The sequence below is a fragment of the Wyeomyia smithii genome, chromosome 3 (assembly GCF_029784165.1).
Source record: "Wyeomyia smithii strain HCP4-BCI-WySm-NY-G18 chromosome 3, ASM2978416v1, whole genome shotgun sequence".
NCBI classification, from domain to species: Eukaryota; Metazoa; Arthropoda; class Insecta; order Diptera; family Culicidae; genus Wyeomyia; species Wyeomyia smithii.
This window is the reverse complement of record NC_073696.1, coordinates 173,573,068-173,591,078: the sequence shown is the minus strand read 5'-3', so window position 1 is coordinate 173,591,078 and position 18,011 is coordinate 173,573,068. Positions and strand designations below refer to the sequence as shown.

Genomic DNA, 18,011 nt, shown 5'->3' with positions numbered 1-18,011 from the left:
TGTTGCTGTTCATGCACGACTGGTCCTGGCGATAAACAGAGTATAAGTATAAGTATAGCTGGTTCGATATCGTGTTAGCGGTGAGCCACGTTTCCGCCAAAGCGTAGACGTCGAAGCAACCGTCGCTGAATGCCATTTGGTACTCCGATAGAGAACTGTTGATCCCACCGACGTTCTGGTAGTACATCAGGATTTTACACGATGTTGTGGCGGCTTCGCTCATGGGATGTTTAGTGCTATGACCGGACTGTTCCGATCTGAGCAGAGGCCTCCATAGTGCTTTTCAGGATGCCTCGCGGTATCCTTAGTCTATCATTTCGGTTTCCTCCGTAGTAGAAGGAGGGCTGATTACTGGATTGGATCCAACTAAGTCCTGATCCGGTGTCGTCTGAGGCTTCCAAAAATTTGCGCTGGTTCGATTATCCTTGAACTCACAGAAAAAGACTCCTTTCGGCCACGTCGATGACAGTAATGCCTTTGCTTTGACGTCAGGATTTAATCCAACTTTGAAGGAAATGAAGGATAGGGTGTTAACATCAGGCTCTTTTCCGACAAGCCTTACAACGTTAACATCGTCTGTGCCTAGGCGACACGAAACTAATGCTTGCACTTGTTCGACAATGACGTCATGAGAAATGCGGGAGAGATACAGCCAGAATTTCTGACTGGGCGCAGCAGCAACAAAATTATCGAGCGATGGAGGTAGCGATTCAGCAGTACCAGGCAAAACTGGTTGAGTTTGCGGCTTTAAGACATTTGGCTTACCAAATAGTTGACGGCGTATAACCGAGATCAAACCCGAATCAGAATGCTTGGATGATCTAGGTGTCATCGAGCTAAAGTTGAAGAGCGCTGAGAAATTGGATTTGATTTCGACTTCCAATTCATTGAGTATCTCATGCTTCCGGTTTTCAACTGTTTCAGTGTGGGCGGTAAGCACCTTTTCCAGTCCGGATTCATATGCGGCATGTACGGTTTTTTGAATGACCTTTCCGCAGTTAAACTGATTATTTTTCAAAACTCAAGATTTTTTTGTTTTGACGTAGAACTACGTCGCTCAGGAAGTTCGGCTACATAAAGATGTAAAATGAAAATCTAAAACCGGAAAAAGTGAAAAACATGTCCAATTTCAAATGCTAATAAATCGATTAGTTTCCGATGGAAACAGAGTATTTGCAGTAACCGATTGGGAAACCTTCGAAGAATCTTTACAAATGCACAAAATTGTAATTTTATTATTCGAACTATTATACTATTGAAAATTGTCAACCCTTGTCAAAACGCAAAATCCGACCTCTGATTGGCCGTTATATGATTGCTTTCCCAAGCACGGCCGACAGAATTAAAGACCTAGTAATTCGGAATGTACTATTTGGCCTTTAGAAGAGTCTGTTTCAGCCAAAACTGCTCACATTAGTTCTAGACAGCGATTACTTCCTTTAGTTAAAGTTGAGTCGTCATATCTACTTTTCTTTTTTCGACTCTAAGCAAAGTCTTGCTATTTTTAATTTTATTTTAAGGAGTAAATGTAGTAATGAAGATAGAAAATTAAACTAACTAAAAATATGATTATAGAAACTACGAAAAATATAGTTCAGCAGGTGGGACGTTGTGGGTTTGGGTTTTTTTTTAGTTTAAGGAGTAAATGTAGTAATGAAGATAGAAAATTAATCTAACTGAAAATATGATTGTAGAAACTACGAAAAATATAGTTCAGCAGGTGGGACCCGAACCCACAACCTATCTTCATTACTACATTTACTCCTTAAACTAAAAAAAAAAAAAGAAGTCGTCATATCTTCAGTGTGAAAACAGCTTTCAAGTGTGTTATCAGAAAAAATGCTTATTCCCTCTGTCGGGGTGGCATAGAGCTTCGATCAACATTACATATATTCGATATTAAATTGAACAACAAATGTTCTTATAAGGACAACAAACAAATTATTGAAGATTTAGTATTTTCTCGTTTTGCGCTAGAGTTAAAAGTAAAATGTTATTTCAATCTGCATGCACCCTGACTGATGAAATTTTATTGCGTTGTATAGTGTTTGTTCCATTCCTGTTCAGTGAAGTATGTGCAAACAAAAATTCGGTAGCACTTCAACTAATATTTTGCACAAAATATTAATCATATTCTATACAAGTAATGTACCAAACATTCCATGTAACAAACCACCTTATGTAGTTCTACATCAACCTAGCGGTCGTGGCTTTGCATACAACCCCTGTGATTTTTGAAGTAGAATACTTCTCTCAGGAAGTTCGGCTACATAGGGATGTGAAATGAAATCTAAAACCGAAAAAAGTGAAAAATATGTCCAATTTCAAATGCTAATAAATCGGTTAGTATTCGATGGATTTCCTTCGTTATTGCAGCAATAGATTGGAAAATCTTTTAAGATTCTTCCCAAAAGAAGATAATTGTAATTTTATTTTTCACACTGCTGTACTAATGAAAATAGTCAAGCCTTGTCAAAACGAAAAATTCGACCTCTGATTGGTCGTTATTTGATTGCTTCCCAAGCACGGTCGACAGAATCATATACCTTGCAATTGAAAACATGCTATTTGGCCTTTATAAGAGCTTGTTTCAGCCGAAGCCGCTCATAACAGTTTTAGACAGCGACAACAGCAGCACTAGCCCTGTGGTTGGTCACCACGTCTCAGGAGCAGCGCGGTTCTTCTCAGCGTGTGTCGCCAGACTGCCATTATTCCCCCGTGTTGAAGATTGCCATCAGGAAATCCAATTTTGAAAATCAAAATGCCTTTTTCAAGGCAAATAAACAAGTCATTGAAAGTTAATAATTTTTGACAACGCAAGCAAGCATTCTGTCGCGCCCGTGTAATTCACTGATTGTGAAATAGCTTCCACAGTGCATGTTGTCCGTGTATCTTAATTCCCGCACTGTTAGGGCAGCTCAAAGGTTGCGATCAGCAACCGATTTTGAACCGCAAAATGCCTTCTTCAAGGCAAATAAACATGTAATTGAAGGTTAATAATTTCCTGGCATCAACACAAGCAGACATTCTGTGCGGGATGCAATCAAATTCTGTTGTAGTTGTCTAATTTTTACTTTATTGAGTTAACCCCCCAATGTAGGGGCAGCGCAAAGGCTGTGATAAGCATAATCGACTTTGAATAACAAACTGCCCTGTTAGAACGCGTTCACAAAGACAGTTAGGTCTCTGCCATGGTGAACGCGGACGCGAGCGATGGGGCGAGAAACTTGCCGTAGGTAAATAAACAACTCTCTTTACGGCTGTTCGGCATTCTGGATTTTGGCAATCAAAACTTCTGCTGGCTGTCAGATTTTCAGTGTGAAAACAGCCTTCAACTTTGTTGTCAGAGTGCCTGACTACGATTTGGTAATATTGTTTGAGTTAAATGTTTACAAAATTTTACAATATTCCTCTTTCCCCTATTCAATAAAACAGGTAATACGATGCCTTGCGTAACACAGAGATGCAATCAGCGTCATATCCGATTTTAAAATCAACAACAAACTGTCATTTTTAGGACAACCAAACAAATGAATTGAAGATTTAATATTTTCTCGTTCTGAGCTTTAACCAAAAGTTAATTATCTTAATTTGAATTTACATGTACATATACTCTGACTGTTAAATTTTTTTTGCGCCGCAAAGAGTTTGTTCTTTTCCTGTTCAGTGAGGTCGTATTTATATGTGCAAACTGAAATTGAGTAGCACTTCAACTTAGGCTGACCAGATTTTCGCGGGATAAAAACGGGACAAATGGGTTCAAAAACGGGATACATGATAAAATTGATTTTTGAAAATTCTTGCCAACCAAAGCATGCAAACAGTTAAACATTGCTTTGATGCACTTACCCGATCCTGAATTTGTGTGATTTTTTGCAATGAGTTCCTGAAATTTGTCACATGATGATCGAGATTTTGACTAACAATTATCATGGTCTCAACTTTCAATCGCGACATTTTCGTCAGTTCACGATAGGGGATGTCCTTCCAGTGGTGCGGTACTGTCAGAAAGGCACAAAACGTACTCGGTAACATTAAAAAAATCCTGGCTGCTTGAAAACTTATTTTCCATTTAGGGGTCATCCACAAATTACGTAAGGGTTTAGGGGGAAAGGGGCTAGGTATACAAATTTCTTATGAATGCTTGCGAAGGGGGAGAGGGGGATTCAAGAGAATCTTACGTAAGATTGAAAAATTTAAAAAAAAACTGAAAAATAAGTTTACAAAACTAAAAAAATAAAATTGCTTGAATTATTTATCTCTGCGATCTTAACAGTTGAACCTTGGGAAAGCAGTGAATTCGCCGTCGCTGGGTGATTGCGTGCTTTACTTCATTTCTACTTAATTTTGAATTTTGTTTACTTTCACATAGGATTAACTGTATTAACTTGTTTTGTTGTATCCTTTACGAACATGATATGTGTGAAAAAAATGTTTAACCTTCGAAAATATTTTTTTCCCTTAATAGACAATCTTACGTAAGATTCGTGGGGGGGGGGGGGCGGAGGGGTAATACAAAATCTTACTAAGCCTTATTATGGGGGAGGGATGGTCGAAAATTCCGAAAAAAGTCCTTACATAATTAATGGATGACGCCTTAGGAAGAGTTTCAATGCAAAGCTTTATGTAAGATTTTTTCAAGGAGTATCCGAAAACGGTACAAAATAGCAAAAAGACGGGACGGCTAAAAATAGTCCAAAAAACGGTATTGTCCCGTTCAAAACGGTACGTCTGGTCAGCCCACTTCAACTTCATTCGCGCAGAATTTTCAATACTGCCAATGAGCGGTCAACATTTATTTGCTAGGAAAAATGACTGACTCGCAAGCAGCCGGGTTATCTTTCTTGTAAAAGTATTCTACTTCAACCTTGCGGTCGTGGCTTTGCATACAACCTTCCTGTGATTTTTTTTATTTTCTACAAGAATTTAAACCAAAATTTGTGATATTCAGTCATGTAGCAACGAACAAACACAAGCTGCGACGGTGCAGAGTGATCCGTACCGAACAAAACAATAGCGCTCGTCGATTTATACAGGGCAGCATTACAAACTCACTGCACTTGGTCGTTTTTGCGCACTTTGGCTACCGATTTTTGTGAAAACTTCACGGTACATAAAAACTCAACGAAAGTGCGAAAGTTTCCGTAAAGCTAACGGTTGAAAAGCTCAAAAAGCTCGTTAAGCTTGAAAGCATTATTCGCCTACATTCCCCAATACTCCAGGATCCGATAGCGAAAAGCACCAGTATGCTCTGACGTAAATAGGACGTAGTCTTTGTCCCACGCAGTTTTTATTTATTTTTCACATCATTTTCCTCCCTCCTCAAGTATTGTTGTGTGAATGCATTCTCAGACTATGAGTGAAACTTCGAAGTGCTTAGACGCTATGCAAGCGCTTAGTGCAATACAAAAGATACCAATGGATATTTCTTTATGAAAGAACAAAATGTGATGCTCCTGTAAAAAAGTAATTAAAAGTACGAAATCCGCGTTGTGTACGCTGACGTCTCAGTACAATTCGGTGTTCAAGTTTTCGAAAGTTATCTATGACTAGAGAACATTGATGTTTGGCTGTTCAAAACGTTTGAAAAGAAAAAAATACGGGAAACGTCTAAAATGGCAAACTGAAAAGCGCGCGTGCGTCAATTTTCTCCACAGTTACATACGAATACAATGAGAAGTCCGTGTTATCAACGGTAGCAGATAAACATATCGTAACGACCGTGATGTAGGCCACCGATCACTGCGACAATAATTCTAGGTACTAGGTATAACATGCTGCCAAACAACGTCACAGTGCAACTGTTAGAGCAGCATGACGAATGTAGAAGTAGCATGACATAGGAAAATGTTTTGTGCATGAAAATCATAAAAAAATTACCGTGTTTGGTGATGTGGTGATGTTAACTAGAAACTAACTTAAAATCTAAGTAATATATCGGAAAACCACGTTCTTGTCAAAACAATTATTGAAAATCTGCCAAACTTTCACGAGTATCTCAAAAAAATTTCACCGAGGTGTCGGAAAAATACTGGTCTACAATACGAGACACATGGAAACTTTTTAACTGTAAAATTTTTACAATCCGGTAGAATTACCTGAAAACCATGTAGTTCTAAACGATTTTTTCAGGAAAAAATTGATTCAATTCATTTAATTTTACTTCAGCCATAACGTATCATTCGATGTCATGTTGTTTCAAACCACGAACTAACAATTTTCATTCGTACAGTACGAATCGCAGCAACTGCTCTAATGACTCCTTCCAAGTAGCGTTAAATTCTTTTTTTACGTGTGAATGATGCAGATGATTTTTTTTTGGTTTCAAAAACCTAGTGCAAAATTTCTAAAATCAGTTTCTTAACTGTCTAAATTCATAACTATGTGCTCGCTTAAGGGTTGGCTTATCTTAGAACCTGCACATTCATGATCATGGTGGTAAAACAAAAAAAGTTGCCCAAAAAAATGTGTTGGCCTTAAGTTAAATAAAAAATCAACGTTTTATTTGCACTCATACAGAACACGTTGTAGAAGAAGCGAGAAACAAACAGCAGCATGAAGAAAAATGTAATAATAAAAAATAAAACAAATAATTTTCTGTGTAATTATTTGCTGTGACATTTTTTGTGAGTAATTATTATTCTAACACACTTCAAAATATCACCAAAACAAAAAAAAAACAGATCCTTTAGTAGGGATATCGCGCATTTGCTCTTTCACCGTCCTTAATTCGTTGGTAGAGCTTCCATTGATGGAGCAGCAACCACTTTTCATTAATATTCTTTTAATTAAACTACAAACATTATCATTACCTAAATTGACTTAAATTAGGAGAGATGATCCATTTAGCAAAATGACCTTTTTGCTATTCCGACTGATATATGAGTTCGAGAAAAACGTCCAGCAATTTTTGAGTAAGAACAAAGTTAAACTGAAACTTAAGTAGGTATTACACGAAGCAAATATTTGCTATTTTTGGTACGGATTTTATTTTGTGCAAATAAAATTCGTACCAAAAATAGCAAATATTCGCTTCGTCTAATACCTGCTTTACGAAACACTAAAATCTTATGATAGAAAAAACATGACAAAAACTGATACCAAATTCCGAGCAAGATTAGGTACTCAGTCAATTGATTGCAGGCAATGTGACAATGATTGTATGGAAAAAATTTCATCCGCGGCATCAAAGAACCGATTACGTACGTTTTGCTTATTGGACCAACGAAACATTTCTGCAAAATATCAGCTCAATCGTGCATGGTTCAGGGGTGCCTCAAAGCACTCAAAGTTGTGATATTTAGACTCTCGAAAATAAAAAAAATCACAACTTTGAGCGCCTTGAGGCACCTCTAAATCATACCCGACTAAGCTGATATTTTGCACAGGTAATTGTTAGGACCAATAAACAAATTTTACATGGTCGGTTTTTTGAATTCGACATGACCGTTTTTGCTGTTATCCTAGTGGGCAAGATAACATGTCAAATAGGCAATAACAATTTCTTCGCCTTAACCCATCTCCCCAATGCAACTTGACTCGACAGAACCGATTGTGTGATACCAAGTACTAATGACATTTAAGTCGTATCCTCACGCAAGTGGGCAGCCAGTATGCGTGTCAATTGAAAATGTTCCTGCTAAACAGCTATCATTTCTAAGCAACTCAGCTCACACAAATACATATGCCAGCTGCAGGGGAAATTCAATGTTGAAATTTTCATTCATTAAGAAAATTACGGTTGTGTGCTTTTCTTGCATGGTAGGTACATCACACAACTCTGTCACACAGATCAACTTGCTGGCACATAACGGCCACGAAAGTCGACAGGAAAAGCCAAAAAACCCGACCCGAGTCGAATCGTGTCCGTGCCATCGAACGGTAGGAGGAACAAATGGTTCCAAAAACTTTTCCGCAACCATCCCTTAAAAAGAAAAAAACGGACGAACGTTTCTATTTTCAAGTGCAAAAAATATATTTAGTGCAAAAGTGGGAAAAATGCAGCCTTATTTCCTATACAGTTTAATTGCAAAGGTGAAAATTCGATAAAACTACAATCTTTATACTGCAAACAACTATGTCTAGTGAAACAGCTCAATTATTTCATCCCATGCAGTAAACAACTTTAATAAAATGATAAAGAAAGATTTCCGCCAATGAATAACATGACCCCGAGAAAAGGTGGTTTCTCTTCAGGTTCACAAAGCAGAAAAATGACACCATATTTTCCCATTTGGATACCAGCAGCGAAAAAAGAGCAGATCGGCTTGCAAGACGCAACCGGGTGGGGAAAGAGAAAAGGGAGCGCCGAAGAAAAACTCCCGATTATCAGAGGCGAAATCAGATATTTTACTTCGATTTTTTCATTAATGTTTTCTGCTATTACCTCTTGCAATCACAAGTAGATAACGGTTGGAAAACTCATTCTCATTGAAGTTGAAACTCCATATTATCAGGGGTTGAAAGAGAACGCCAACGCATTATAAGTGCATAACGGAGCAAACTCAGGAAAAGAAACAAGAATTAACAATAATGCAGTGGTAGAATTTCCTCTTGCAACGATGGCATTAAATCTACGCGAAAAGTTACAAGTAAAAAGTTGAGAATCGGGGCTCGAGAAAAGTGAAATTGTAAAACGTCTAGTGAGCAATGGTGAAGATCTTAAATCGAAACAATTCAAGGGCTATGAAGAAAATTAAACATCGAAAATGGAATGTTCTCCTGTAGCGGGTAATATAACGAAAGTAATTACAAATGAATAGTATAATTATAAATCGTGGGCCTAAACAAAGTTGTTGTGCTTGTGATATTATAAAAAATATATGTGAAAAATTTACTAAACACCTGAAACAAGAACAATATTTCCATGACAAGAGAAACCCGGAAGGAAAGGTTGGATGTTATTCGAAAGAAAAGTCTGTGCCAGTAAACATTTGTGTGTGTGTGTTTGTCCAAAGCATAACTAACGAACGCAGTAGCTGCAATAACAAAAAAATTATGATGCTGTAATAAACATTCCTAGGAATCAAAAAGCAGGTTCAAAGCTGCTTGATAGTTTAGTTAATTTGGATATTCTCTGATGGGCACGCTTACGTCGTCCTCGACGACAACCACCTTTCCTGCCCCAAGATCGAAAATTTGCAACACGAGCAGCCATGAAGGTAAGAATGCGCGCCGGGATCGTGGCACTTGTATATCACTTCATGACCCAGTTTTTCTCTTCATATTTTTTTTCTTTTCCACCGTTCAATGTATATCCAGTTTACCCTTCTTCCGCAACTGTACGCATGGTTGTCAATAAAATCCCCGAGGAAAGGTGTTAACTACGGTATGATTTATTGCAACCGTATGTATACGACTGTTTTTACCGCTGACTAATGATATGTTGACGGTTTTTATAAACGATAATGTTTATCATCACACCAATCAGTTTCAAACTAGGCTTTTATCAATTGCAGCATTTTGTCAATATATTTTTTTCTCAAGATAAATCAAATCAAATGCATTATTTTGACCAAGTATTGTAGTACAATTATATGCTCGTTTTGCTTATCTGGTGTCTGTAATTAGTAATACCGAATTAAATCTAAATTCACCACAAAATTTATTGGCACTCACATCTCAAACACATCTCCTCTTTTACTGTAAAGTTTGAATTGTTAGAAAACATTTCTGTCTGTAATAATAAATTTAATAATCTCGCTTAAGTTCAACAAAAAACAACGTAATTGCTAGAATAGACAAAACTGACATTTTGAACAACAACTGGAAAATAAAATCTGGGGCCAGAACGTCGCTGAAATTTAAAACTTATTTTTTAATAGATTTCGCTTCTGATGCACTGAGCAAATGCGGAATGCAATGATTGAACATTCCTCCAAAGGCAATCCAAAAGCTTCGTTACAACAAATGTAATGTCCTGTAACATATTACAATATAACTATAAATTTAATATCTCATAAAACACACTTTCTAAAGATCTGATTTTTTTAGTTTTAGTTTTTGGTTGACTAAACTTGGAGGAATAAAAAACCAAAAAAAAAATAAAATTTGTCGAACAAAACACTTCTTTTTCAATTTTTTTCAAAAGTGTATATTTTTTTGGCACAACAAAATTACTAGCTACAACTTTGTAGAAAACACCTTACCTGTCAAACAAACCGTTTTGGCGCTAAAGATATGTTCATCATTTATAGGCAGTCAGCTAAGCAGAAACTCCTCGAGTTAAATTTCCCGCTAGCAGAAAGAACTTTGATTCATAAATTGACTGATCCCAGTGCCAAAAAGCAAAGCAAGGCCTTGGTGCTACATTCTGATTCGGAACTCGACCTTCTGTTTTATTTTTACACAGACTTCGCAGCGAACTGTTTAGTGTACAGGACAATTGCGAGGCTAGCGCTACGATCCTACTGACACAAACAGCCTTCTCCGATACGAGACTTGAAACTACGACGACTGTCTTGTTAGGCCAGCGTTTACCTCGTGACCGTCTAGGAGTCCAGTGCCTAGTTATGATGAAAATATGTTTAGAGCCAAAACTGTTTGTTTGATCGTTATACAAATACATTAGATTTTCATTCTTGTAACGAACTGTCATATTCCAATGACGTAATTCACGCGCCTCATGCACGGTCATGCAATACAATTTGCTGAAAATACAGCCAAACCATATTCACCGTTCTTTTGATAAACCGAATATGACGTTATCAAAATTACGTTAGCTGTCGTTATCAGAATGAAACGCAAACGTTTCTTTCGGGCAGTATTCAATAATCGCGAAGAATTCACACAATAAAACTGAGAATTATAAATTTTCAAAAAATTTCAAACAGTGAAAGTTAAAGGAACACGTTTTTACTGCGACTCACCGGAGACTTGATTTTCATTTTTTCCAAGAATAATGTGAAAACAAAATAAGAGGGAATGCACATTGCATGAAAGCGACATATTTTCTTGTGATGGTAGAAAGAAGCACTAACGTTTATGGTGGCTCGAAAGCGCTGAAAATATCAGCGCTTGTGTAGTTTTCGTAAAAAAATTCTGATTTTAAAAAAAATTGTTCTAGATATTTTTTTTTTAAATTGTAACTTTATTGTTTTTTTATTTCTTAATGATCAGACAACCATTCATGTTCAGTTACTCTTTTGTAGTTAAAAAAAATAAAAACTGAACTTTGTAAGATACTTTAATTATTTTTTTATTGAAAAAATAGAAGAAACTAAAGTCATCCCGGTTCACGACATTCCATTATTCCGGTTGTGTTCTTAAAGTTAAACTCAAATCTAATCCACCAATAATTGTTGAGAATTTTAGTTTCTAATTCATTCGAAAATGCACGCATTTTTTTTCAATATTAACGATCTAGTCACTCTGTGGTAAACACCATTTATCATGATTCCTAAGAAATCCTTGGCACTGACTATTTCAGTAATATTGATCATTTTCTTAAACCAATTAAAAAAAAGTGGAGAGGCTTGGTCAGCAAATCGAGAGTTTATAATTCTGATTTAAATCAACAATCGTTTATTTATTTGTTTGCGTCAATCATTATAGACTACATTTTGAAACTTTTGCTAATATTACAAGTATAGTTAAGTATTTCTAGTGTTTAGTTTTTTTTTTTTTTTTCATAGGACACTTCGTGACATCGTTAAAACAATAACTTCAAAATATTTATTATAATGACTCATTATATTATTAACTGGCCCTGTTATAGCATATTCTGTTTTATAAGAATTTAATACAAAATATTTTCGCATTCCTAAAAGGCGTGTCGGAGCATTGAAATTGAGTTTTTCTAGCAAATTTTACGAGACTAAATCGTTAACAAGGGTGACCAAAGCGATGTCTCTTCTTTTTCCAAGTGTTTCTATACTAATAAGCATGTAACGCGATTCATGAGAAAGAAGATGAAATGAGTTACAAGCTAATTTCATTAGTGCAAATAACAAAAACTGTATTCTAAAATAGATCTAACATGTACAACAAAGAGAGCTTTTATAGTGTAGGGGTTCTCAAAATAGTAACAAAACCTTTTCATAGAACTTAGCATTTTTGCCTTTCTCCTAGAAAGGTATAGCAATCACTTGCAAAACCGAAGATATAAAAGTGCTCCAAATGGCCGAATGGCATATATCACTCGACTCAGCTCGACGAGCTGAGCATTTTCTGTATGTGTGTGTGTGTGTGTGTGTGTGTGTGTGTGTGTGTGTATGTGCAGATTTTTATTCGCACTCATTTTTCTCAGAGATGGCTGGACCGATTTTCATGAAATTAATTGCAAATAAAAGGTCTTGTTGTCCCATAAGACTCTATTGAACTTTATTGTAATCGGATTTTTAGTTTAGAGGTTATGTATCAAAATGTAAAAATCATGAAACATCATTATCCCGAAAACTATACAAACGATTTGAACAAAATTGGTTTCAATTGAACGGGCTACCTGAAAAACCCTTAACTTTTGAATTTTATAAAGTTTGAACTTGTGGTTCAAAAGTTATGGAAAAAAACGTGTTCTGAAGACTGTTTAATCTCACTCATGTTTCTCAGAGATGGCTGGACCGATTTTCATAAAATTAGTGTCAAATAGAAGGTCTAGTTGTCCCAGAAGACCCTATTGATTTGTTTTGCAATCGGACCATTACTCTGCCTGTTATGTTCAAAAATGTGAAATCCAGCTATGAAAAGGAACATATTCCGAAGACTACTTGGACTCTTCACTTTTCTCAGAGATGGCTGACCCGATTTCCACAAAATTAGTGTAAAATTAAAAAGCTGCCTCATAATACCCTATTGAATTTTACTGTAATCGGACTGTAATTTCGTCTGTAATGTACCGAAATGTGAAAATCACGAAACTTCATTATCTCAGAAACTACACAACCGATTTGATCAATATTATTATCAGATGAGCGGGCCAGTTAGGGCCAGTGCCCTATACGTTCCCATTTCATTTGATTATAATCGAGCTTAAGCAACCGTTATGTATTAAATTGTTAGTAAAACAACAAAAGTCTATTATCTCAAAGATTGCATGACTCATTTGAACATAACTAGTGTTATACGAACGAGTCATCTCTCAAACTTACAAATAACAAACTTCATAACAATTTGATATGTGGCTCAAAAGTTATGGAAAGAAAAGAAATTCAATAACTACTTAAAACTATACCTGCTTTGATCGATATATGTGGCCTCAACATAATTCAAATGTGGTATCGTACTAATTGAACGTTTTAAATTCATTAATTCCTTGCGATGTATTTAAAATCTGCAAATGCACGACGAATCGGCCATAAGATATGATCAAAGTCAAATAACAAATCGTTTAAAATGATTGGTTTTATCGAAATGACAACATCCTCGACTTTTGGCTTCTGTACATCGCATTCTTTCTGAATATATTTATATTGGGTGGTATTCGGTCATTTTCAGCAGATTTTCTGGCTTCAATCTAACACCGGAAATACCCATATGGGGAGGTATTTAGTTATTTTGATTGTTTTCCAGAAACTAAAAGTGGTCATCTTTAAATTCAAAATGGTGTCCAAGGTCAATGTTTGGTTTCTATGCATCATCTCGATTACGGAAATATCCATATTGAGCATTATTCGGTCATTTTCGACTGTTTCCTAGAAGTTGCAATTTAGCAATTTAAAATTGTGCCTGAGGTCAATTGTTAGCTACATGCATCATTCTGGTTCCAGAGATACTCGTATTGAATGGTATTTGGTTATTTCAGACTATTTTTCACAAACCGGAAGTCGCCATCTGAATGAATTTCAAAATGGTATTTAAGATAATTTCTGGCATCTGAGCGTCATTCTGGTTGAAGAAACACCCATTTGGATGTTATTCGAACATTTTCGTCTGTTTCCCAGAAACAGTGATCGATTTCAGCTGCTGTGTATCATTCTATCCGGAGATACTCATGTTAGACGGAAATCGGCCATTTTTGGCTATTTTGCAGAAACCAGAAGTTGCCATCCTACAATTCATAATGGTGTCTGAGGTCAATTTTTAGCTTCTCGCAACATTCTGGCTCCGGAGATACTAGTATTGGGTGGTATTTGGTCACTTTGGGCTGTTTTTCAGAAACCGAAAGTCGTCATATTGGACTTTAAAATTGCCTGAGAAATCAATTTCTGTTATCTGGGCGTAATTCTGGTTCCGAAAACATTTATATTGAATGGTATTTGGTCATTTCCGGCTGTTTGCCAGACACCGGAAGTCACCATCTTAATATTCAAGATTGTGTCTTTAATTAATTTTCAGCTTCTGTCCATCTTTCTGGTTCCGGAGATACTCAGATTTAATGGGAATCGTCCATTTCAGACCGATTTCCAGAAACCGGAAGTTGCCATCTTACAATTTGAAATGTTGTCTGAAGTCGATTTGTGGCCCCAGTGCATCATTACGGTTCCGGGAATACCCATATTGGGTGGTATTTGCTCGTTTGCCACCGTTTTTCCGAAACCGGAAGTCGCCATTTTGGATTTCATAATGACATTTGAAGACGATTCCGATCGATTTTAGCTCCTGAGTATCATTCTAGAACCGGATATTATTATATTGGGTGGAAATCGGCCATTTTGGTTGTTTTCTAGAAACCGGAAGTTGCCATCTTACAATCAAAAATGTTGCCTGAAGTCGATTATGGAACAAATTTGTTACCTGCCAAATATGGTTCCATTTAGTTGGTTAGCTCTCGAGATGTGCAGAAATTTGTGTTTCATTTGTATGGAACCCCTCCCTTCCAGAAAAGGAAAGGGTGTGGAACCATTATGGACATATTTGTTACCCCTTAAAACATCCACATGCCAAATTCGGTTTCATTTGCTTGGTTTGTTCTTGAGTTGCGCAGATATTTATGTTTCATTTGTATGGGACTCCCTTCCAGAAGAGGGAGGGGTTTCAAACTTTCAAAGGAACCTTCATCGGCTCCAAAAGCCCTACATACAAATTTTCACGTCGATCGGTTCGGTAGTTTTCGAGCCTATTTGGATCAGACAGACAGACCGGATTGCATTTTTATATGTATAGATTACAACATCAATATTTTAGAACCTTAAAAGTGAATATACATTTATTTGATTGAAGCGTTCATGTAAATCTATTTTTACAAATAAAAGTTTGAATGAGAAAGGCTGTATCTGACCGCTAGGTGGATTAATTTAGGTTTTTTTTGTTAGGGAATTAGAATTACGTTGTCCATTGATATGAACTTTGGTAATATATCTCAGTCAATTGCTATATGTGTCCCCTTGCAACATACAATGACCACTATTGTTGAGTGATCAGGTACCTGCATCGATACACTCCCAGTCAGGTAAAATATGGTTTAGGGGCCATCCACATACCACGTGGTGTTTATATGGGCAGTTGTCCACGGAGAGGGACGGGGGGTGGTCAAAATCGTTAAAAATCTGTTCACGTGGTATATGGATGGCCACTTATGAAGCCAATCACCTTCCCAGGATTCAAAGACCAAATCTCTTTGGGCTGTAAACAGCCACTGCCAAGAAACCTTGACCTGCGTTTGAATAAATCACCACAACTGCACAGCAAATGTTCCGATGTCTCGCTTTCCATATTACAAAAGCGACAGATATCATCCTGAACCCGGCCAATATTCTTTAAATGATATCTATTCGCACAGTGCCCCGTTACTAGGCCGACGTATGTACAAAGCGCTCTTTTGTTGAGCTCTAGGAGCTTTTGCGATTGATTCTCGTTTGGTGTTATAAATCTTTTAGATTGGGAACACTTTTTGACATCCAACCAATTGGTCACCTTTTGTTCCTCTCAGCGTTTGAGCTCCATTTTCACTGCACAGTTTGATATGCGCAGAAAGGTTCTGGGCCGATAAACTGTGAGTTAGATCCTCGTTTTGAAAGTTCGTTTGCCTTTTCATTTCCACCAATGCCACAATGTCCTGGAACCCAATACATGACATAGCTGTCGCAATGTGAGGATACATTCCCAGGCAATCTTGGATGTACATTTATAAGCATCAAGTGCTTTCAGGGCTGCTTGACTGTCAAAGAAAATACAAATATTTGCATGTTTGTATTTTCTAGTCAGACACACATTCGCACATTCAAGGATTGCAAAAATCTCTGCTTGAAACACTGTTGGCCAGTGTCTTATTGCCACTGAAACATTAATTCCAGGTCCGAAGATTCCTGCACCAGTTTTTGTACCTATTTTTGAGCCATCTGTGAAAAATATCGTTGAACCGGGACGGACATCAGGAACTCCGACTTCACAGTCTGTACGCGACGTTTCGCATACCTTGTAGGGAATATCATGATTGTCCTGAGGTATAGTTTCCATTCATATTCACCACTGGCCCTCTTTTAAAAAAGTTCAGTATAGTCAGGTGACCCACAAGATCACCTGACAAGATAGTTTTTGTTCTTTTGGCACTCTTTTCTGCTTCTAGTTGCACGTATTCATACAACGGCAGCAGATGAAGAATTGCATCAAGAGCTTTTGACGGGGTGCTTTTCATTGCTCCTGTTATAGCAATGCACGCAAGTCGTTGAACTTTGTCTAGCTTTATTCTAGCGGTGGACTCTTTGGTTTTTGGCCACCACAATAACGCAGCGTAGGTCAGTTTTGAATGTATAATAGATGTGAATATCCACATCACCATTTTCGGTCTCAAGCCCCACTTTCTTCCAACGGTTTTGGAGCACAACCATAATGCACTGACCGCCTTGTTGATTGCATAGTCAAGATGTGCATTCCAGTTTAGCTTGGCATCAAGGATAACTTCTAAGTATTTAACCTGTTCACTGAATGGAATTTCTACTCCTCCAAGATTGAGAGTTTTTAGATTGAACTTCCTCTTTCTAGTGAAAGGTACGATTGTTACAGCTTTTGTCGGATTAATGCTGAGACCCTCCTTTATACACCAAGACTAGGTATACTTCAGAGCCTCCAGTATTCTTTTCGAAACTATGTTGTCGAACTTTCCTCTTACCAAGATGACAATGTCATCTGCAAAGCCCACAACTTCGAAACCTTTTGCTTTTAAGCTTTTGAGAAGATCGTCCACCACCAAAGACCACATAAGTGGTGAAAAAACACCTCCTTGCGGACATCCTTTCGTTGCCCTTACCGTGATAGACGAACCTCCCAACTCAGAAGTGATTTTTCTTTTTGCAAGCATGGTTTTTTAGGATCTCTGTAAGTAACGGAGTAAGCCTCCCCAGCTGGTCTCGAGGTACGATGCTGGCCTAACAAGCCAGTCGTCGTATGTTCGAGTCTTGACTCGGGAGAGACTGTTAGTGTCAGTAGGATCGTAGCGCTAGCCCCGCAATTGTCCTGTACACTTAACAGTTGGCTGCGAAGTCTGTGTATAGTAAACAGAAGGTCAAGTTCCGAATCAGAATGTAGCACCAAGGCTTTGCTTTGCTTTGTAAGTAACAGATGATGGTTTCCCACCAATCCATTCAAACAAAATATGCTTGTGATCAGATAGTGAGGTTTCATCCGACACATGCCAATTAGGCGTCGCACACAAATTACGTAACGCATGAATAGGGGAAGGGGGGGGGTTGATACTGCGTTACTTATTGCTACGTAGGGGGGAGGGGGGGGGGGTAGTACAGACAGTTACGTAACTGTGATGTTTGCTCGAAATTGAAAATGCCGGAGTAATTTTAGGGGGGGGGGAGTCATTTCGAATGTTACCTATCCTTACATAGGGGGGCGGGGGTTTGAAATCTAGATTTTTAGCATTACGTAATTCGTGTACGAAGCCTTAGCAATTTTTCAGAAATTTCTGGACTGCATAGCGTCAGATCCAAAACTTCACCTCTGATAGCGTGTGTCAATGTTGGTTTGTTACCTTAATTGCAAATATCTATATTATTCGACGAGAGAAATTCCAATAGGCACTCACCACGACCATTAACGCTCTTGCTTCCCCAAACTGTATGGTGAGCGTTAGCATCTCAGACTATGCAGTTGTTGATTCCAAAACCTCTGCTTAAGGTTCAAAC

General features: G+C 37.5%; 1 protein-coding gene across 10 annotated transcripts in view; it reads left to right on the top strand.

The window, feature by feature from the left end:
- The first annotated feature begins 5,307 nt into the window (after positions 1-5,307).
- The window catches only part of LOC129727213 (uncharacterized), a 37,089-nt gene continuing 24,385 nt past the window's right edge, over positions 5,308-18,011 (top strand). For 4 of the 10 annotated variants that reach the window (XM_055684794.1, XM_055684796.1, XM_055684795.1 and 1 more), the window contains exons 1-2: positions 5,308-5,760; positions 7,766-9,161. In XM_055684794.1, coding sequence (XP_055540769.1) covers positions 9,080-9,161 — 82 coding nt within the window. In that variant the 5' untranslated portion in view covers positions 5,308-5,760; positions 7,766-9,079. Of the gene's footprint in view, positions 5,761-7,765; positions 9,162-9,261; positions 9,329-18,011 lie in introns of those variants that run through there. The other 6 variants (XM_055684790.1, XM_055684789.1, XM_055684793.1 and 3 more) reach the window with 6 other exon arrangements.